The sequence below is a fragment of the Aythya ferina genome (assembly GCF_964211825.1).
Source record: "Aythya ferina genome assembly, chromosome: 15".
In the NCBI taxonomy this organism is placed as follows: domain Eukaryota; kingdom Metazoa; phylum Chordata; class Aves; order Anseriformes; family Anatidae; genus Aythya; species Aythya ferina.
The window spans coordinates 11862589-11885719 of NC_140314.1; the positions used below are offsets into that span (position 1 = coordinate 11862589).

The 23131-nt window shown below is 41.7% G+C and overlaps 1 protein-coding gene across 12 annotated transcripts in view; it reads right to left on the reverse strand.

The window, feature by feature from the left end:
- The window catches only part of CLUAP1 (clusterin associated protein 1), a 79504-nt gene that overhangs the window by 34690 nt on the left and 21683 nt on the right, over nucleotides 1-23131 (reverse strand). For all 12 annotated transcript variants that reach the window (XM_084537214.1, XM_084537208.1, XM_084537215.1 and 9 more), the window contains 3 exons: nucleotides 13466-13549; nucleotides 11231-11364; nucleotides 9899-10040 (listed from right to left, as the gene is read on the reverse strand). In XM_084537214.1, coding sequence (XP_084393340.1) covers nucleotides 9899-10040; nucleotides 11231-11364; nucleotides 13466-13549 — 360 coding nt within the window. The remainder of the gene's footprint in view (nucleotides 1-9898; nucleotides 10041-11230; nucleotides 11365-13465; nucleotides 13550-23131) is intronic.

The following is a 23131-nucleotide window of genomic DNA, read 5'->3' on the forward strand; positions in this document are numbered from 1 at the left end:
CGTTCAATAATAAAGGGAAAGAGGCAACATGAATGTGGAGAAGCCTTCATAAAACACACAGGTGACATTTATACCAACTGTTTCTGCTGAACTGCTTTTCCAACACTACTCCCAGAGCACGCTTTGCTGTGCCACCAACCAGAGCCATCTCATTATTCACATAAATTGGGCCATTTGGAAACAAGGAACGGTGCAATGTCATCATTCACCAGGATAAGTACAAGCATCAACGCCTTTTTTCAGCTGGTTAAAGCAGCACAGGGATGCTGCCTACAGGTAAGTCTAGCATGCTTATACTAGGCTTAGTTTCTTCTTTCACAAAAAGATTCAGGTTTAATAAAGCTGACTAAAGGCCTGAAGTTAAAGGCCCCAAGAGGATACAAGGAATACTCCTGAACCATCCAAGAATCACAGATCAGAGCTGAGGGAGCAGAACGTTAGTGGGTCACTGAGGATTTCTGTGACCACCCACGACAAGGCTTAGCTCAAGAGGATCAGGAAGAGACAGACGAGAAAAGGGTTGGAAGGGAAGCAGCCAGACTGCATCATGAGACTGGGTGTGATCACAGGCGCCTAAATCATCCTCCAGAGCTGAGTGACAGAATCCAAAGAGAACTGAGAAAAAAAAAAAAACTCGGGGGGAAATCCCAGACTAACATTTTCTGCCCAGAATTTTCCAGTTAAAATGCTTTCATACAAGCTTCAAATCAGCACTAACACTCAGGAATTCGCCGCTACCTGAAATTGTGTCACGGAGGATAGACTTTATTCTGCCACTCAAATGTAGTCAGCATCAGATTTAGTGCAAGTTTACCACCGTGACGGCTCCTCTCTATTTTTCCAATTCGCTTTAGTGGAAGATGTGAATTATAATGACTCAATAACAGCTCATTGAGCATTCCCTCCATGTATTACACTTTTATTGTACTAGCTTACAAGCTATATTGGTTAGATGTATGATTTATCTGAATTAATGTACAATTCCGCAATGTAAACCTGAGGTCAGTGTGCACTGTGTGAAGAAATTATCATCCAAATTAGTATTGATTGGAAGTTAGTAGTCACAGCTGTATCTTGTTTACCACCATAAAGCAGTCACTGTCCCATCACCACTAAAATCTAACGGCAGAATTATCCCCTCCCCGTGTCACAGGTAGCACAAACCTTTAAGCATTCCACGGGGAGTCAGGATCACCAGCTCTTTTCGAAGATAGCATTTATTATATTACAGGGTAGTAATTCTTGTTGAACTCAGTGGTTCCAGGAATTGACAACAGAACCTGCTTTCATCTTGAGATCAATTAGTTCCAGTACAGCCCACGTTTCTTACAGCAAAGAATCTCTTCTACAGGTGGCTGACACACACACTTCAGTTTATTTCTCAATTCCCACCAGTCAAGCCTCAAATTAAGAGGCAGCACCAGCAGCCTCTGTCTTAACAGCGCTGTTGTTAGAGCCCTAGCATAGGGCTTAGAGAGCTGGGTTTTACAATTTCTCCTGCCTGACAACATTTGAGCCTAGTGCCTGCTCACTAAGACAGCGCTCTAGCTACAACAGTAGAAGACAGGGATAAGGCTTTTTTTTTTTTTTTTTTTTTTTTTAATTTCTCATTGTGATGGGTAGAGAAGAATAAAGTAGACAGGACTTACTACGCAGACAAATCTGTTTAAAAATCTTAGTATTTCTAGGACTATTCACATACATCAGGCTATTACTCTTTAACACAAAATAAGTTAATCATTTCTGGGCAACCACTGACCTACAAAAATATCAGGTTTCACCTTACACATTCTTCTCTACTTTTCAGTAACTCTGTAATTCACCACATAAGCTCTTACCTCATTTCATGGTAGCTTCATTCCAGCCTAGTGTGCAGATTAAGAAACAGGCACTGTTGACTTAAAACTCCTTGTGCCGAGAAGAAATTGAGATGTAGGATGCGCTATATGATACTGTTGCTTCTTGTTGAAAGATTGCCACCACCAACTATTTCAAGCGAATGCAAACTGCCAAAAGTGAGTTAGACCCTGCTTAACAGGCTGACCTCTCAGAGATGCAACAAAGCTTGAGCAAGAGAAAGGCACACAGCTCCACAGATTTAAAAGAGAAGGCCCTCGGAGAATGTAGCGGCCTTAAAATGGAGGCCAAGGCCAAGTGAGAACGAATATGGAATCCTGGCAACACAAATATGACTCATAGTCCCTTACCTTTCCTTAATCCCGATGCTTGACCCTCTTGGAATGCTTCTGAACTGGTCCAGCTCCCAGTTTAGTGTGCCGGTATCCATCTCAACACCAGAACCAGCTTCTGTGAACCCCAACAGCATTCTGGAGCATTCAGAGGAGGAAGGGAAGGACTCTGGGAGGTGCCATATCTCCTACCACCAGCCCATGGGCTAGGTGGGTGTCTGACACAAGGCTTCTTGTTCTGTTCGTACTTGCAGTCTTTCATTTTCATGTATTTCATATAACTAGAAATTGTTTCTACCCAGCTGGAAACCTGAGAATTACTCTACTATTTAACATTATATAAAAAAACAACCTGTTTTTCACATTGAGATTCACACAAACATGCATAATCTCAATGCCAGCGTTTCATAGCTACCTGCCTCTGCTGCTAAGCACCTTGTGCTGTAGCAGAACCTAAATTTCACATCATTTTAATGTTACCTACTTATGGCATTTGGTGCAAATCAGTTGCAAAATGTCAGTCCCAAAATAACTGTTATTTGGGCTTTTTCTTTCAACCAATTCCTGGGCTTGTAACCGCTTATTAAAAGGTTTCTTGTAATGATTTTTTTTATTTGTGTTGATCTTGTGGGGGGGGAGGGGAAGGCTGGAAGAAAAAAAACTTGATCCACTTGATCAATGTTGCTTCAAGTGATCAGTAATTGTCTTCTGCTTTGTCTTCTACTTAGCTAGATTTCTGTTACATAATTCACACACCTAAAATACTTGTGAATATTCAAAAATGTAACTCAGGCATACAGGGAAGGCAGAAAACTGCCAGGTGAACAATCCTCTTATCCTATTTTCTTGCCAAATAGGATTGGATAAGAGAATACTTAAAAACTAAAAGGCAGAGCATTCTGAACACACAAAATAGACACCATTATCCTCTAATGTTTCTTGAGGAATGGGGGTCACTACTGAAGAAATTCAGCAAGACAACCTAAGAACTTCAGAGGCTGCACAGTCTCTGATCTCTAGCAGCATTCGTGGATTTCCAAGCTAAGCTATCACCGTAAGCTGTTACATCTTGTGCTTTACAGAAATGATTGCTGGCATGACAGAGAAGTTACCTGAGAATTACTTAGTGGATGCTGTCTCCATCTTCCTTCCCCAGCTGCAGAGCATTTCATAGCTAACAGGATGACAGCGGGTTTGCAGCAGCAGCAAAGAACTAGCCTGGAGCAGCCTACGAAGGGGGTTCGTATCCAAGCACAGCACCAAGCCCAGATGCACAAGGATCCTCTCCACCTCTTACTGCTGAGGAGTTTGTGGGCTGCTGAGGGGAGGGTATGAACATCGCTGTTGTTCCGAAAAAACTTCTAAGTGATGAACCTGTACTGAGTGGCTCCTTCCAAAAATTGACAGCAGTAACAAGCACAAGACAATTTAGCAGCCACTCTGGGAAGTCATCTTCAGTCCTGCCACCCCCTCAATTCTTTTAATGAATCCCACTTCAGGCTGTGTCAGAATTTGATGTGAGAGCAGAGATGACCTGCATTCCTGCATCATTCTCCTCTTACCAAGCCCCAGCAGTCTTGGCTTTTTTCTCTATCGCCAGATGTGTATTGGCCTATTCAAAAGCCTCTCTTTCCCACATATCCCTAGCTCACTGAAATATTTTAAATCTCATCTTGGCTCCCTTTTTAATTTAGCGAGCACAGTGAAAACAATGTTGTCTACACAGAGGTGCAGTTCTGTACTTGTACCTCCTGAGCCACCAGAAAACAGTTAGGGCTTCTGAAATATCAGAGTTTTATTCTCCCAAAGTCAAACTAGGGGTTATCGGGTGCTAGATACAGTGAGTTTTAAGTGGTATTGTTAGGGTTTTAATCAACTGTTCTTTGATCTCTGAGTGCAAAAAGTCTGTCGAATAAAAGGAACACAAAGCCTTGAGTCAAATGACCCCAAATCCAGGCGACAAACGCAAGCTTGTTTGCCCATATGGCACATCACATGTCCAGAGAATCGTAGCAAATATGTGGATCCTTGAGCACTGAGAAACATACATCTCAATTGTTTTCGTTTCCCAAAAAGTTTATGCTAAGGTTTTTAAGGTGAGACAGTATCAATAAAGCACCAGGAGCACACAACCACTGCAGGGCAGTTCGAGGTACCTCTGAGACTCCAGCTCCAGTTGCCATGGTGTTGGTAGGGGACTGCAGATTTTTGCTTCAGTGGAAAGCAAGCATGCAGCAGCAGCTCCTTGTAACCTCCATCTTCTCTAACTTGCTCTTCACATGCCCTCCCACCTTTTCTGTCTCCACCATCTTCTCCTTCTGTGTGACCGTAATTTCTCAGGCCAGCAGTTTCCTATGTCCTTTCCTCCAACGCTCCATTGCCCTCATGCCTATGTGATCCCTTCCTCCTCTTCTGTTTTTTTCCACATTTCTCCATTATGGGATTTCTGTGTCTCAGCCCACCATCGCTGTCGTACTTGTACACTGGACTAAATGCCAGAACAGAAGCAATCAACAATTAAGATGCCTGTGCTTACTTTTACATCTGATATTCAATATAATTTAGCAATGCTGGACCAGGAGTGCTCTCCTGATACCTATAAAAATGTTACCAAACAGTCATAATTCAAGTGCACATTAGCTAGAAGATTAAAGACTGTAACCAAACCCTTTTCATATTAACCTTCTGTCTGGCTATTTCAGAAAGCAGACATTGCAATGGGAATGTCTAGATTTAATATTTCTAAGGGATAGCGCAAGGCAAAAGACTAAAAGCAAAGCAGCAGAACCTAAGATTATCTTGGAGAGCAGCAGAACTCCGATATCCCTGATATGTGCATGCTCAGAATAAAGTGCCTGGTTCGGGTATGGAGCTCTGATAGGAAAGCATTAGGTAAATGAAGACAGGATTTTATCTGGGTAGGGTGGGTTACAAAGAGAAAGTCATGATGTAGTTTGTTTTTTTTCCCCTTGCTTAACCTTTCATCACGATGGACTGCTTATTGAAAGTAATATCAGAATGATGAAAAGAAAAATGGTTTAAGCAATCTCAAACCAAAGATAATGACAGAGTAGCTTAGAACATATTTTTCCATATGCCCACCACTCCACAGCGTTTCTTAGTTGAGATTTCACAGTACCATCATAAAGGCCGTCTTAAAACACATCAGTAGGAAGTAGCTGAAGAAAATACTCCAAGCATGCCCCCTGCAAAGCACAAGAGAAACAAGTATATTCTGTCTAAAAAAAAAAAAAAAAAAAAAAAAAAAGGCCAGCAAATGCTAAAGGATGTTGCCAAGTTATTCTGGCATTACACAAACTAGTTTCAAAAATGCCTTTCTAACTGTATTACCCTGTGCTGTCCTTTAAAGGACAGGCATCTATTACAGTCCAAAAATCCAGCCCCCAATCTGAAAACCCCTGAAACTTTGAATTTTACAGCAGCCAAAGTTCTAATAACTTTAATGGCTAAACATCAGAACCAATTTGGTCTTAAAAATAGGATAAAAATTAATGAAGAGCATCGACTCTTTTTACATAGAAAAATAAGAACAAATCCTTCAGAAGACACGGCACATAAATCCCTGCTTCTGCACAGACATGCGAGAAGATGGATTAGTGCCATGAGCAGCACCAGAGAACGGAAACAGAATAAAAGAAGTGACTGAAAATGAAAAAATGACTAAGGAAACCACAAAGACAAAATACCCTTATTTAAATTCCTTGGATCCAATAATAAATAGTGCATGACAGTTTGTCAATAAATGTGAGAAACTCACTCAAACGAGGAGTCATGTAAGGACTTCTGACATTTCCACAAACGAGAGTTGATAACGGACAAAAAAACTTTGTATTTTTCATACGTTTCAAAGGGTTTCCACATCAAACAGGCAGGCACTCTGCAGGTGGTAATTTCACCATCAACTGCTCAGTTCTGCCAATTCTTTAAGTTGAGACTCAATAGCAAGCCCTCACGTTCCTTTTAACACCGAGGGATATTTCTCAGTGCGGTGCTTGGCAGGAGACTACCGCCAATTGTCCTCCGAAGCTGCTCCCTCTTATCACAGACACCGGGTGGCAAAAGGAACGGGAAGCTCGAGGCAAACCCAAAAACTCCACACAAACAACAGGCACCGCGGTTGGGAAAGGCTGGAGTGCTTCCACTGCTCAATGCCACTTAATTAAATCTGTGTGCTCGGGTACAATCTTTAAATCACTTTTCTAATTAGGAAATGCACTCTGGCCTATGTCATTAGCCATGCTATGTCAGCAGGCTACCAAAACGGCTTTGAGTCTAAGCACGCTAGAGATTAGTCTCGTTATTCAGCCACAGTCTCTCAAACAGAACAAAAATTCCTCTTTAAAACATGCAACCAGTCAAGGAAAGTGGTCCAGGAAACAGCCCTCAGTACTGAGCAGCACACAGAGTGCTGGATTAATCTAATTACGTTGCCGTTGCTTTTCCTAGCAAGCTATTTAACAAAATACACAGCAATGATGAAAGAGTTGCCTCTCACTTCTACCACAAGATAATTAAGATTTGTTTGGTGGAACAAAAGACAAATCACAGTTAAAATCAACATAATTTTCAGTATTCTTGACAGTTCAAGAGACTGCATATTAAAATGGATTAAATGCAATTATCCCAGTTATTTTTCCTCTGTTGATTCTAAAAGTGATACAGAGATGATAAACTCTCAGACAGCATTCAGCATCAGTTTGGAGCAAATTCCTTTTTTCAAGCATGTAAGAAAACCACCCACTGTTTTGCTTCACCAACACATACCGAAGGTGAAGAAACACTACCTGAAAAGCAGACCAAGTCAGAAAAATGCCCTGGTGTGCCAGCTTGGTGAGAGACTAACACGGAATAGATTAAACACAGCACTTTTAAAAATAAAAATACCCTCCCACCAGTTTGGAGCCAGGAGTGTGCCAGCAAGTCTCTTGGCTTAGTCAGGACCCAGATTCTTCATTCTCTTTCAGTTACCAAGTCCTGGAGCCTGATTTCAAGCACTGACATCTAATGGTTTCATATACTAGCTTGGACTTCAGCATTCTTGAGAATCTGGCTGTAAAAAGACAGGCACCACCTCTTCTTTTACTAAAGCAACAGCTTCTGCAACAAAGCAGTCATCGCTACTTGAGTCGCTGGATTGCTGCCCACAAAGGGATGTTGAGAGCCTCATCCTTTAAACATCTACATATTTTAGATACTCTAGTTTTCTGTTCTTGATCCCCATGCTCTTTTCCTCAGTCTGAAGAAAAACTGTCAAAAGGTACCTTTATTCTCCATTGTCTTGTCGTCTTTTTTTTTTGTGGGGGGGGAGCAGTATTCTCAAACATTGCCTCAGGAAAAGATTTAACAGACATTAACCTATGGGAAGTGAAATGAAATTGTCTCAGGGTCTTTTCAGGGTTTAGCTCAAGCTATGGAACTAGACAGGTAAACTGCTGGTTTAAGCTAACACAATGCATTTTACAGATGGTTTTAACAGATTAACTTGATCATTTGAGATCATTGTTAGGAACACTCAACCATGGCAAGAGCACATTCCAAGTGCAGAAGACTCTATGCTATTTTAAATGTTAACATAAAACATGTGTTAGTTTAAGAAGTTTCCAGTCCTGATGCTTGCTAATGTATACCACACATAACAAGTAACAGAAGTATGCAGAGAAAAACACTTTTTCTTTTTTTTAAAAGCCTTTAACACTCTTAAATTCTGCACAATGTTGAAATATCACTATCTGCTTAGCCTACTAAATTAAAAGCCAAAGAATCTATATGGATTCTCTTGGCATCTCATAGAAAGAAGAGGGAAAATAAAAAGTGTTCTCCATATTCTAAGCACAGGAACATTCCTGAATGGCAAAGGCTTTTCCTTCATCATATTACCTTTTAACAAAAATCCTCTCAAGAACTGTAAGCCAACTCATTACTAACTTCTGTGCATGAATTTATAAACAGTTCCAGGTAGTCGAATTCAAAACATTTCTACCTCTGGTATTAAGTCTCAATGACATTTGAGCAGAAGGGAAAAAAATAAATCAGATTTTAGGCTTCATTTCAAGAGTATGATTTAATTGAGGAGGGTTTTTTTTTTCTTCCAAAGAGATGGGGAAGAACTAGAGCATTATTAAACAAGACACATGAAAATATGAAGCTCGCTACAGGTTAGAAATATGTGACACAGTTTCTACAGAGATAGATAGCTTATAAAAAGGGAGATTAATATGAAGTTGGTTCACAACAATTAACAAGTTGTCAAATGCCCATGTTATCTTTTAAAATACAGATTGACTTTCTCCTCAGGCAAATAATGCAGCAAAATATTTGAGCCTTCTGAACAAAATAGAGCATCCTTTTCCTGGGTCCCAGAGGTGATGGGCATTACTGTATTTTCTCTAGACAGCAAAAAGGACTGAGAGCCTGGTTATGAAGCCCTCTGTACACCATGTTGTGCAGCTCAGATGCACAGAAAGAGTGCAGACAATGCTCAAAGGGGAGGTTTCTTGACACAATCACTTCTACAGAATTGCAAAGCTTTCTAAAAAGATAAAATCTCACCAGCTCAAGAGAGACATCATAGAAAAAGAGGAACAATAAAGCTACCTTATCTTATTTTTAGCCTAAGCATGGCTCACGAAATTTTACTCTAACTAAACATGAGGGTAAATGACTTAACTGTTGTTTTTTTTTTTCTTCCCCAAATCATTAGGCTCATACAGATACGACAAAAGCAAAATGTACAGTTAATAGACCAGACACAAGGAAAGTTACTTGCAGCTCTCCCAAACTTCTGCCAAGAACAGTGAGTTGCGTTGACAAAATAAAACACGGTCTGCATATGAAAGGTAGGAGACCAAGAAGTGGAAGCACTGTTTCACTCAAACAAGGTATAGCACACCCACCAAGATTAAGGTCCAAGGGGAGATCATTCACTGAAATATCTCTTTTCAATGCAGACAGAAAATGTACTGGGTAAAGATTGCAAGAGGGATGAAAAGCCAATAATATCAGTAAACCACGAAGCTATAGGAAGCTGAATAAAAGGCTGGCTGAAAGTGCTGCAGCCCAATAAACACCCAAAGGAAAGAAAAAGATGAAGTAAGATGAGATAGAGATGCATATTCTCTATCCTGTTGGATAATCAAGAATCACCCTGAACTGATACAATTCAGTAAGTCAACAGAAAACAGAATTTCTCTTCACTTTTGTTTGGCAGAAGATTCCAGCATATCTGATTTTTTCACTGCTACTTTTTGCTATGTTTTCATTAAAGAGAACTATGAGGAAATTGAAGAGCCTTGTGCTAAGAAGCCCTTATTTATAAGTTGTTGGCAGGCAACAAAAATAACTGTCTAATAGCTGTTAGCACATACACTGTATGTAGCAAGTGGAAGATTAGAAATACTGCAAGTACTCCACACAATAAAAAGCATCAATTGAGAAATAAAGAATCAAGAAGTTAGTCTGCAAAGGGGTATCGTTACATGGTTTAGCTTCACTAACTGAAAATAGAAAGCTCGATTATCACATTTGTCCAAGAGCAATAATACTTTACAGCACATTAGTAAACTGCCAGTCATCCGGGGCTGGTTCTACAAGCAACAGGCTGCTTTGGCAAAGGGGTATGACAACATTTTCTGTTTTAAGGCTAAGGACTACAAAAGAGAGTCTTGATGAGCATTTCTAAACTGTTTTACCTCAAACATCTCCTGCTCTGTCCGACGATGATCATCCAGGAGCTGCTCCAAATAGGTTAGATTACGGAATTTTTCTAGGTAACTACTGTATTGTTTCTGCAGTTGCTCCTCTATCTTCTCATACTCATCCATAAAAGCAGGACTGCAGACAACAAGAACAAACTACTCAGAGAAACACAGACCTGTACATGGGGAAATCTGAAACAGCATTCTTGTTTTTGCAGCTGCTTTTCCACGTCTATTGTATTAATCTATAAGGACCTTCTCTTCCAAGGTTCCACGATACTTCAGAGACCAAAAGCACAAGGCAAAGAAATACTAAGCTGTCCCATGAAAATTACGCATAGCAAAGGTAACATTATTGCATATCCACTACCATTCCTTTCCAAACACAGAGAAGGCAGCATTTTGGCTTCTTTAGCAGACAAATCTAAATTAATCAGCTTGCTGTTCCTTAACTCCAAAAAATAAAAATAAATAAATAAGTCTTGTTGCATGGATGGTAAGCCACCTACTTTACTGGAGGCTTATCTGCAACAAAACTGTACTGTGTTGTTAGAAGCATAAGTAGTCCCAATATAAGTGATGAGACCCTTTACTACAGTGTCTACTGCTGTACCCCACAGAATACCACTCATGTTCAGTCCTTCACTTCTACCAACGGAAGTGTTCCGGATCACAACGCGTATAGGAATCCAATGTTATTCTTCCCACCACTCATGTTTCTCATATTTATATTCTTTTTTTTCTTCATATGAGGTTCAAAAATAGAGAATGATCTTATAGATTGCATAAATCTGCAATTTAACCAAGGGGGCATGGTTAATTTAACCAAGCTAAACCACGAATCTGAACATTTTGATGTTATGGCAAGCTGTGTCACTGCCCAGAGGAACCTATCCCAACAAGGGACGCTTAAGTACTTTGGTGGCTGGGAATGCTGGAAGCCTCTGGAACAAAGGGAATAATTGCACCACGTGCCATTTTCAGTGGAGGTACATGCCTCCATTTATGTTTACTAACGAAGGAAAAAAGACACGCTGCCTGGCCATTTTGTACAGCTCAGGCAGCAACTAGGCAGCCCACCAAATAATGTTCTGGGGGCTTTTAACAGCCCTGATAATCTGGTTTCAAATACAAAATAACCAAAAAAATAAACAACTACAATCCAGACTGGGTATCTCTAGAGATGAAAATCCTTCTCCCACAGGCCATCATCTCAGTCTCATTAACGGACTTCACTCCTCGCTGCTCTAAGCATTAAGAACACACGATACCATCATTTATGCTAGCACTCGTTTATGAAGTAGGTAATCGGTTCATAATCTTTACCGAACACTCTGTAGGGTCTGTAGCCTCTTCTGGCTTCTTTCCAGCTCCGATTTTCTTTTTTCAATCTTGGCTTCCAAATTGGCTTCATCCAAAGCCACATTACTCAACATGTCTTTAGTCTTTTGGACTTGTTCCTAAAGGAGAAGGATGATAAACCATAGCACGCACTGGAATAATTAGAATTGTCTTTCAGATACTAAACCTACTTCTGTATTATCTCATATAACGTGTTTTCATAAAACTTTATAACAATGAGCTAGCACAAGCGAGGCAATGAGATTTTTATTTTTTTGTGACCAGGATAATGAACTAGCTATACATTTAGAAATTTAAAATATGTATTTTTTCCCCATACATTCTTAAAGAGAAAAGAAAAAAAAAAAAAAAAACACACAAAATAAGTTGTCCTGAGCTTTAACTTCCTTACTTTCTTTTTCAACAAAATGGTACTAAAAAATGGGAAGGAAAGAAGCCCCCTCCAAAAATCTGACAGGATACAGAAAGCCATCTTTCAACAGGTAAGCATCTGAATAAACACAGATGAGAAATGTGTTTATTTCTTGGCACTACTTTAGGGAATATCTAGGCTTTTATCAACATTCTTTTTCTTCCTGATAAATGTTACTTTTGAAAAGACGTTAATCTATCCCAATACCTTCATCCTCTTCTGAGTCTTGCTGCATCCATCTTTTCAAAATCTGGGAAGCATCCCAAAATTTGCAACACATTATAGGAATAAGGAGGGGAAAGCTAGTTAGAACAACTGAGTGCATTCAGGGTGCTCATGCTCTAGAAACTCTTGAATCTCTCGAGTGAAAGGGAAGAAGGCCTTCACAATTGCTGTTATTCTAGCAGTAATTGTTACGTGCTGTACAGCTATAATAGGTCGTTTCATTAACTGGTCCAGAACTAAACCAGATGAGGTATATGTTATTGGTATTTCTCAATTGCTCTAATATTTTCCTGTTAGTTTATTAGCACTACTGCCTAGAATATCAATGCACATTAACAACATTTAGAGTTCATATGGACTGCAAGTAGGAGCAGAAACAAAGAAAGATCGCCAGGAGTATCTATTGATTATGCTCTGGCTGCTTAAAACCTGGAACTCCACTCCTTGTAATTATGCAATTGGACTGGATACAGTTTGCAGTTAAATAACTTAGAGTATTCACTAGGATTTAATTAACCACCATACTTGCCTATCGGGGCAGCTAATGATTCAGAGATACAGGAACCCAAGCACTGGAGCAAGGACAATGTTCCCGAGACCAGGACAAGGGACTTCTGAAAACTAGAACTGTAATGAAGCATTGGCATGCCACTAATTAGCACAGTGCAAGTTCTTCTCACCCCTTTCTCAGTTCAGGTATCCTTTTTCCAGAGCCCACCTTCACATCCCCAGAGGCAGCAACACATTTTGAGTTACCAGGTATACCCCTTGCAGCCCGGACTGTAAAATTGACGCAGCTCAAACAGTGGAGGTGGCATGCAGATTTCTGTGCTGATGCAGTCAATCATTCCTGTAGAGATTCTGGGGCTACTGCTGAGCTCCTACCAGAAGCAGGGATTACGACTAAACCACAGAGGGCTTTTTTATTTGTTGTTTTCTCCCAAGATAGAGGCCAAGGGAAGCTGTTCTTTGACACAGCTGTATTGACAGCAACACCATGGGTTTGTTACCAAAGTCAGTGCAGCTGGGGGAATATTTCACACATTAAACCAACACAGCCACACAGCACAACAGTCTGGCAGCAGAGCTGTTCTTAACATGTTCTCCTAGGTGCTGCTGCTAGCATAGTTTATCCGTTCTGCTGCAGGCTGTGATTTCTGACTGCCAGCTCAATCACTGTGCAGACACCTCTTCTACTCTGCCAAGAAAAGCTACCAGTTAGTTAGCAGGGTTGCTCATTTGGAACACAACAGATTTTCCAAAGAAATCATAAAGATCATCACTATATTCATTGCCACGATGCAAGGAGCCATCACAGACCAATCTCTGCCTTGATGAACATAGGTAACATTAAATGTGCGAACACAAAGACCAAAACTTGCATTAGCCATTAGTTGAAGTTTCACGTTACCTGTTAACTAACCAGGCAGAGCATTACTTGGCCCAGTCAGTTGAAGGTGATGTGCACTCTATGGCTTAAACCTAGGCTGTTGATAAGAACAACTATGTTCTTCTTACAGGAGAGGAATGATGATGTTGCAATTAAATATCAATTTGCTTACCAGAACACAGTCAATGGCAATTTTCATCATCTTCTCAGCCTCATTTATCTCCAAAGGTCTGGCAATAGATTCTGTTCTTGCTTCCTATGAAATAAAAGTACATAAATATATTTAAACAGTACACTACAAAATTAGTATTTGCAGAACAGAGGACGGTCAAGCAACAACAACATAATCATCTGCATAACAAATGGCATAGGATTTAGTATTTACGCACCGAGGCTCAAACAATTAAAAGAATGGGAGGTTATGAAAAAGTCAGTTAAGCGAGGCTGGGATCAACATGGAGCGATTAAGGTAACTTTTCAAAATGAAGTGTTATCATTAGAACTGCAACTATTCTTGAACGCAGATTTTTTGGAAACTGCACAGGTTATTACACATTAAGCAAAGTGTGCAACATGGAAGATTTCATCATTACAATGCAGCTCACATAAACAGCATTGTAGGAAGATGAGCCCAGTGTCAAAAATTCACAGACACAAGCAGTGTGAACCCATCTAACTAAGCCAGGAATCTGGGACAGCCTGTAGGTGCTTCCCACGTGGGTGTAGACCCATATAAAATGAGCTGATGATGCAGATGTACTTCTCTGATTCAGGTAACCAAGTGATTCAGACTCCTCATCAAGACAGCATTCCTTGTTTATATCCCCCCAAAAACCTCTTCTGCATACAGCAGTTCTGGGGACAGATGGGCTTAGGAGCATTCAGCATGCCCTCATCTGTACGACACCTTACAAAACTGACCAGGTCATTACACAAAAACACTGGATCGGTTGCTTGATTGGGAGAAGCGGGAGATTGTTCCAGCTAAAGGTCCTTAAAATCATCTTATGTCGGCAAACCATTTGGTAGCAGGTGGATAAAGACAGAAATAGCATCTCTCTAGAGAACATCTGACTAAGAATCTGAAACCGCTTTATACACTGCAACAGGCTGTACCCAGCCTACTACAGGACGGATGCTGGAAGCAGATACAATTACTCCGTTACGTTACCAGGCCAGACAGTCCAGCTTGCATAAGCACGTACTGGTGGAGGCAGCCCAACTCCATCCTGCTGCCTCACCAACTCAAACTCGGGGAGTTGCAACTTGTCTAGGTGAGCTCCCCGATTGGATTCACTGTGCTTTTTGTGCAGAGCTTATTCCTCTGCTGCATCAGCTCCCTGAACCAGCCTGCCACATGATGCATGGAGGACTTTTGTTATTTTTTGGGGGTGGCACAAGAGAAGTAGGGGAAATATCTTGTTGGGGAATGACAAGAGCTGCATCTGTTAGTGGCAGTGACAGCTTACACTGCCTAAGGTGCTTGTGAACGTTCCCCTGCCCACACAGAAATACAAGCTCCAAGCAGCAGAAAGTCAGTCTGGTTGAATACAGGATGCAAGGAGTCTGCACAGTACATAGTCCTGAATAACTCCACAGGTAGACACTTTTGGAGGAAGGCCGGAGAGGAATAAGTAGCTCAGTAGCTATTATGAGACCATTCTGCATCTACAAGCTCAACAAAATGCCTGTTCATTTGTGAAGACTCCACCTGAGCCGAGATGCACAGAAGCTGAAAAGGAAGCCAGATCAGCTGCTGGAAACACCGCCCTGCCAAGTGCACTCAGCTCTCCTGATGGCAACAGAGAGATCTCTGCTACAAAGCGACTGTATTTCAAACAAAATAGTTTACCACTCAGCAGGAGGAAGGAAATGATTTCCCTTTCCATTTTCAAACGAGATAAAAGGAACAGCGAGGACCTTAGGTTTTAATTATATGCAACTCCCTTACCAATTTCCTTTCAGTAGCCTGGTGAAGCACCCACAGATAATGCACAAGTCACTCTGACCTGTGTCAGATCAGGGTAACCGATGGGTTTCAGATATACCTCTGAGGAGCCATCATTTCATGCTGGAATCATCTCTACAAGTTTGATGTTTCTCCTTCTACCTTCCCTCTACCACCCGTGCAAGTTTTACCTACAGTCTTCATGGAGAAATCCACATCAATATCCAGAATGAGGTTTAGTGCTGAAGTCACGCCTGCTTGGAAAAATTTGTCAGGCCAACGAAGAGCAGAGTTAAGGCAGCAATTTGTATTTTCAGACCTGATTGCTGAACCATAGCTTAGCCAAAACAAAGGCAGTCAGTGCCATGAACATCCTCCTCGCACTCCAGCAGACCAAGAGGTGAACCCAGGTGGACCATCGCAGCTTCCATGGGCACACAGCTCCTCCCTAAGGGTCTACGTTTGCATGCCCATTTTTCACTTCACTGCTACAAACAGTGCCATGAACCTGTGACACTTCGGAGCAGTAGATGTAAGTGGGCACTAAATCGTAATGGAAAAAACAATACATTTTGAGAAAATGAAAATGGTCAATGAATTCGTTAATGGATGTTTGTAAAGGCTCCCATCAGCAGGACATCTCCTTCATCCCATGAAAACTCTTGAAAGGAAAGCTTTTACTTTCAGTACCTCTTTTGAGGAAGGACCCTGCAACTGGCCATAAAAAGAAGATAGCTCACATTAACGTGCACAGAGAAAAATAAAATACCCCACAAAGGCTACGGAGTCATTATGAAAAGTATTTACTTTAAAATACCAGAGTTGACTAATTTAAACATTATTAAGCCATTAGCAAATGAAAGAAAATGAATTTAAGTTCACACAAGCGCTTTGACAATCTCTGACTCCCCACACGAGCAAATAAACCATGTTTTCCTGCCAGCCCAACTTGTCATCAACAGCATTTCTTACCCTGTATAAAATACGCAGCAAGATGACAACTGAGATTTTCAAAACCTGACTTGGCACAAAAGCTGCCTGTTTGTGCTTAAATCTGTGGCTACAAATAGGCTGTACACCTGAAGGCAAACCAATATTCTGAATTTGCCCAAATACCAGGTATTACATTGCTGCTGGCTGTACTCACAATTCCATGTGCTCAAAAAAGGTGGGCAAATGAAACCAAGCTGCAAAATGTGTCTTTCTTCATTTTCTTTTAAAGTAATGTACTCTTTGCAATTAGGTGTACTAATCAGAACGCACATTATAATACACAAGAGGCTTCCTTTAAATTAACCATTAAAACCAGAGTTCTCAGGAGAGGTGAAAAATATAGAAAAAAATTATCAAGGCAAGGGGAGGGAAGAAGCTGAACAATTTAGGACTATGCCTAGTAATTACAACTTAAGAAGACAAACATATACAAAAAGAGAGAGGTCTTCATGAACAAACTGATTGTTTACCACTTACTAGTGCTTCCTGTTCAAAGTGTTCAAAGAGCTCCCTGACTATACTTTTACATGATAAATACTAATTAAAAATTGGGGAAGCCAAGTGTAAAATTATTTTTGATGAACTAAAGCTGACAATTATTAAAGAAAACACACAGAAGTACACAAGAGACACCATTTGCTGGCATTTTTTACCCACTCTGGTTCAACCAGTATTTGGTGCTGCACGGGAAGGCTGAGATGTTCAAGTTTTGCATCTCACTTTGGACAAAGCCAACTGGAAGTACTATCAAATTACTTGGCTGGTTTAGACTCAAAAATTTTTGTTTTCTTTGGAAATGAGAATTTCATTACAAAGTTAGGAAGATCTCTAATCAAAGGCCAGCTGACTGCCCAGTCAAGCAGAACAGAGCACAGCCTGACAGAACGTTCCCTGCAGGATGCAGAAGGCTAAGAGGGAAGCCAGCTCCACCCAAGTTGCACCAGTTTTGGCATCAAAAGTGAAGATAAATGTCCTTAGAGCAAAACTGCACTGCTGTCGTTTCAGGAAATAACACTGAGCTTAAAGCCTTCAAAACTCCATCTGTCTAAAGAAATCACGAGTCTCATGTGTGCACTGCTGCTGAGTGACCATCCCCTGGGTCAAAAACCAGCAAAGGAGAAGGCCACAGGAGATCCCCCCAGTCTGAGGTCCTGTCGACAGAAACCACGCCAGCAGCTGGCCTTCCAGAAGCTGTGACAAGCTGTGGTTCTGGTCATCTACCCGGGCAGCCACCTTTTGGCTCCTATTGGAGACGTCTGCCTAACACAGGACCACAAACTGTCATCATAGTCACAACACTCAGTTTGGTGTCACAGTACAGCTTCTTTCTGCCAAAGGACAGGGAAGCAACTCGTTCATTGCACCAGGAGTTCTGCAGCACTCACTGAAGAAGCATCCTGTAGGGTACAAATACAGGGACACTAATTCTATCAAACCCTCTTTCAGCTTCACTGCCAAATACCCAGCTAATATACAAAGGCCGTTTGAAATATAAAATGCAGACAAGCAGCACAGGACCTGCCTTCCACAGAGCTCTACAGACAAATTTCCTGGATGTGGAAAAACATGGATCTCTAGGATCATTAGGGAATACTTCTCTTTTATTCAAAGCAAAGTACCCCTTCAGGTATATGCAGGAGCTCTGAAATAAATGCTAACATGCAGGAGACTCCAGTGCCCGAACAAAAATGTCACTCATCTTCCAGGTATGCACTAAGTCCTCTATTATATTTGCCAGCCATTTTCAGATGTCTTGATCACCCTCAGCCATCTGAAATGGGCTTATATGGCTAGATTTAGGCACCTGTACTGCAAATTAAAAAATCAAACAAACAAAAGACACAGTATGGCTGTGTATATATATAAAAATAAAAGCCAGATCAAAGCTCCTGTAAGTTTGGACTTCAGCCCACTTACACATCAATTATAAGAAATATTCCATGCAGTCAACTAAAATTGTCAAGAAAGAAATACCAAACTCTCCCAAAGCACAGGATTCAGTAGCAAACACTACAGAAGGAACTGATTTGTTGTCAAGTGTCGTATGGGCTCCACAGAGCAATTACTGGCAGAGGGTTGACATACAGCTCCCAGCATCTTCTGAAAGTACATGGGATCGTGGCCTCAGCAGAAACCAGCAGCAGCACTTCCATGGTACATTTTAGCTTTCCATTATGCAAGAGGTGTTACAATCTGATTTAGAACCCTTACATGAAGGGCAATGTTGTGAGCCCATTGTGAAATTTAGAAGCACTTACGTGGACTCAGCTGTAGCTTGGCTCATTTGGCTTGCATTTCAGACCTAGAGTGGGAAATAGCTGGACAATTTCTCAGCCTTCTACCACAACCTGAAGAGCTTCTATTAAAGTCAGCGGACTCTGAGTATGGCAGCGATGCTGGCACTTGTCTGCACAGGAAGTTCCTGCAAACAGAACTAAGGTGGTGAATTTTGAGTGTACCTGTGCTACTTTGCGTTGTCCTGCTGAGCAAATACGCTGACATGCAAGAGTGATGCCACTGAGCGAGGCAGCTCATTCCCACTATGCTCCCGTTGATTTGTTTCTCTGGGTGCTGCAGTGACAACAAGGAACACTTAAAGTCATCCTAAATTCACAGGCTGCCTGGCCACAAAGTAATGCCAGAACACCCAAATGCACCAACTACCACACAACGTGGGGCCAGGAAGTTGCTGCCACTCCCACAAAAGCCCCCCACCGCTTCCTTTGCTAAGAATTTTTCCCTCTAGGAGTTGTATATTTGGTTAAAAATGAGAAGCCACTAGTGCAAAAAACAGTCCACAAACATGCCTAGTGAAGAATTTCCAACTAGCTATTGTTTTCCGTCGTGCTGAATCAAAACCAGCTAAGCCAGCTTCCTGCATGCCTATGTATGCAATGAATGGATGCACGCATCTTCTGAACTGCAGGAAGGGGTGCACGACTAGCACACAGGTCACTCATGATAACTGTTTTATATTATATGTATATACTGAATTCAGGAAAATAATTAACATACACCGTGATCACATTTGGCCAAAATGGAATGGATTATTAGGCACGGTTACACGTGAACAGGAAGGTACAGGATGGAAATTAAAAATAATCAAGACCTTCTGAAGGAACCTGATACTTGTAACAGCCTAATTTTTTCCTCAAGAGATTAAAGCTCAAATTAATCGAGATTTTTGCTGCTTCCAGGCTCCCAGGAAGCTGCTGTCTTGTATGCTCATCTCAGTAGTCCACAAAGTAAATCCAGAGACATCTGCCTACTCAGCAATGCAGAGCCCTCAACCAGAGCTACCGTCCGAAGCTCCAGTAGCTATCGCAGTGTTTAAGAAGCGTGGCACGAGAAGGGGATCTGAGCTAAAGAACCAGCTGGAAAGCACAACTTTCTGCAGAGCAAAAAGAATCAGGCAGCCTGCCTAGCCAGATAAGACGTAATCTGAACATATGCTTTATGACAGAAGGAAACATTGCAAACATTAGCGTCCAGACTGCTGAACTGTGAGGCAAGAAGGAGAACTGTAAAGCTTTCTGACAGGCACATAGTTACACTGCTCTCCCCTCCCCACACCGACCTCCAGGTGGTCCACGGGTCTTCTAGCTCAGGAGCTGTTTCCACTGAATTACCTTCTGCTCACAAAGCCCAGCACGTGCTTACTGGTGTCTTCGTGCATCCTTAAAACCCTCACCTTTAATTTAACACTTGCCAGGTTTCACAGCACATTGCACTGGTAAGGCTTGCATTAGCCCACAGGGCTGCAGGGTGCTGCTTGGACCAGGGGTCTTGATCCAGGCAGCAGCTCGTGATGTCTCTTCCATGGTCTGGCAAGAAGACACCCAACATATGCCTGCCAGCACAGCAGAAGCTGTGTTTGTGATTGGATTTCCTATTACAAACACATGAAATTGGCCTTGGGCAGCATGGACAGTTGGGAGCATGCTTTTTGTTTAAAGGAAAAAACAACAGGGTCATCAAAAAGGCAAGGCACCTGGTCAGGCCAAAAGTTACTTCAATATCTCCTTTTATCCACAGCCTTCTGTAACAAATGTTTTTAAAAGTATTTCCTTTCCCTACTCGATAAAAATAAAAGGAAAGCTTCAGGAAGGGTTATGATTTCCTCAGAACAAAAAAGAAGCATCAACAAAATGAATGTTTTGTTCAGCAGCATCTTTCAGACCTCAAAAGCACACCATGACCCCATGCAAAGCTGCAGTAAAAGTAGAAACAGGCACTGGGTATGCAGCAATACCACCCAAGAGACAGTTTAAACTTTTTAACTCTCATCGAGCCCTTGATTCCACAAACATTACCGCACAGCTTCAGGTTTCCATCCCCAACAAAGCTTAACCAGCAAGCAGCGGAGTGGCCGGTGAGCTCCAGTGACAGAAACACGGGGCGGCTCTTCGGCAGAAACAAAGGCAATTTAAGTCAGCACATTTTCCTCTTATGTAATTAAAATTTTGACATGGCTATACTTTGTGTCTAATGAAGGAAGGTTAGGAATAATGAGCAACTGAAGCCTCACCAGATATTCAGAACGCAGCGTTGCCGATGTAGCCCAATTATTAAGTGAACCTTCTTGCAGAGCCGTGCAGTTTTTGACAAGTGCTGTGACATGCAGTAGATGGTTTGGATGTGATTTGCTTCCCAGCTAAGCTAGAATGGCTTTTCAAAACAGTCTAGAACTGAGCTACAAGCATGCAAGTCTTCCAGCTAGTTGACAAAATCGTCTCTGCACTGAAACAACTGGCCCCAAACCACAACGGGAAATGTGCCCCCTACCAAATTTATAGGTGATGCTATGTCTCCAAGCCAAATACTAATGCAAAGCTCACTAGAAAATCATTTGTCACATGAACATATAACCACGCCTATGGTTAAAGCAATCCAAAGTACAGGACAGCATTGATTCAACTTCTCATAATCTCAAGGTTTAATTCCGGCTTCCCACCTTGCAATAATCCCTCTTCTTCAAAACTGGTAAGTTGGGTTTTGGTTTGAAGCAGCACAGTTCAAAGAATTTGAAGCAAACTAGGCAATTCTCCAGAGTTCTGGGAACTTCAGAATTACAACTTCCCACTAGAAATCACTTTTACCCCTGTGATGTGCGTGGCAACTTTGCAGCCAAGGCACGGGGAAGAGAGAAATTAATTTATCAGCCTCCCCAGGCAGTATCTAGTACCCAGAACTAACATTTGGCAGATGGAAAACGTTTCCAACGTTACAGGTAAAACAATTTCTTGTAGATACCTTTCAAGAACGCAGCTGACACTCCAAGCCAACCCACCTCTCCCTCCACAGAAAGGGGCAGGCAGCAAACTGCAACAGAGCAAGCAGGGGGAGGCAGGGGAGAGGGAAGTTTTAATCAAGAAGCAGGGAATGAAGAGATCCAGTTAAATGTCTTTAGTGGCATCTCTTTATGTTGTAACTAATGCCATTTCAGTTCCGCAGCTGGATCTGAATGCCTTTGGCTCTTCTGAGAGTTTAATTCAAGCATGTCACAAACTGAAGTCAGCAAAGAGATTCTTGATGGCTTCCATCAATTTTGGAATAAGCTTATACTGTGTGCATACAGAACAATAACACTCGTACCAACACCCTGTACTTCAAAATATATCCTCTGCAGACTTGGAAACACTGTCTGGCTGTTAAAAGCTTTGATCTACAAAATTACAGAAATTACTTTATTTACACAAGAGAATCCACAGGGACTAAATGGTTTGTTCAAGGTCGCAGACTGAGTAAGAGCCAAGAGGAGTGTGAGAATACTGACCCAGGGCGCTGCCCATCCTCAGCACAAGCAAAGTACATCAAGAGAGAGATGATTTTCACCTTCCTTCAGTTGTACATGGCTTGGAGTTAATTAAGAGGTAAATAAAATGAAAACAACCTTCAGAAGGTCAGAAATCTTTACGCCTGCCACCAGCACAGAGGCAGTTTTATTTTGGAATTTTTTTTTGCTTCATTATCTTACCGTGTCTAATAAGTCAGCAAGCCTAAGCAAGGCAGCTACTTGACAGGCTCCTGCTAACATGTCCACAGGATCTCTGGCAGATGCAAAGTGGCAGCCTCTCCGAGACAGTCAGCTTCACCCACGTGTTACAAATAGCCGTGATTTTTTTCCTTTTGGATGTTCAACGTATGACAACTCAGGAGCATCCTTCCTCAGTTGATCACAATTGACCTTGAAAGTCATCACTGCTTTATGCTAAAGAATTTTTTGGGTCACCTCATCAGCCCTCCCTCCCAGTAAAGGCTCATCTTGCCATCTTCCCCACAAATGACCTGTCAGTAACCAGCTGTTACACGACACAGAAGACCAGTGGCTTTTCTAAGGTCTCTGGGCCATTTACAAGCCCGTAGCAGTTAGCTGTGTGGGTCCAGAGTCAGCCGACCCACGTGAAAACTGAACTGAATGCACAGTGAAGTGGTGCTGAATTTTGCCTGAGCACCAACATTAATTACTCTGGTGCTTTTCTTGATTTGGGGCTTGCCAAGCTTGATCACAGCATGGGTGAGTTTCTACTTCTACTTCTTTTGGTCCTCCTAATCATAGAAAATACTGTATGCAGAGAGAGAGAGAGAGAGAGAGAGAAAGAGGGATAGAGAGAGGGAGAAATATAAATCAAATCCCTCCATCCCCACCCCAAACTCAAACCAGCCCCCACATTCCCTCATCTGGGTTGGGAGGGAGTGCTAGGAAATGAGAACTCAGTGTCTAGTTACTCTTCCAAAGCTGGATATAAATACTCTGAAAATTAAGGCCACATAGTCATGCAATGCAGAGGAAGTCCCACTGGCAGTAAAGGAGACAATGAAGATAAATACATGCATCTCCGTGCACAGAATTTGCTTTTCAGCTGGGGAACTCACTGTGTTGCACCAGAACTCATT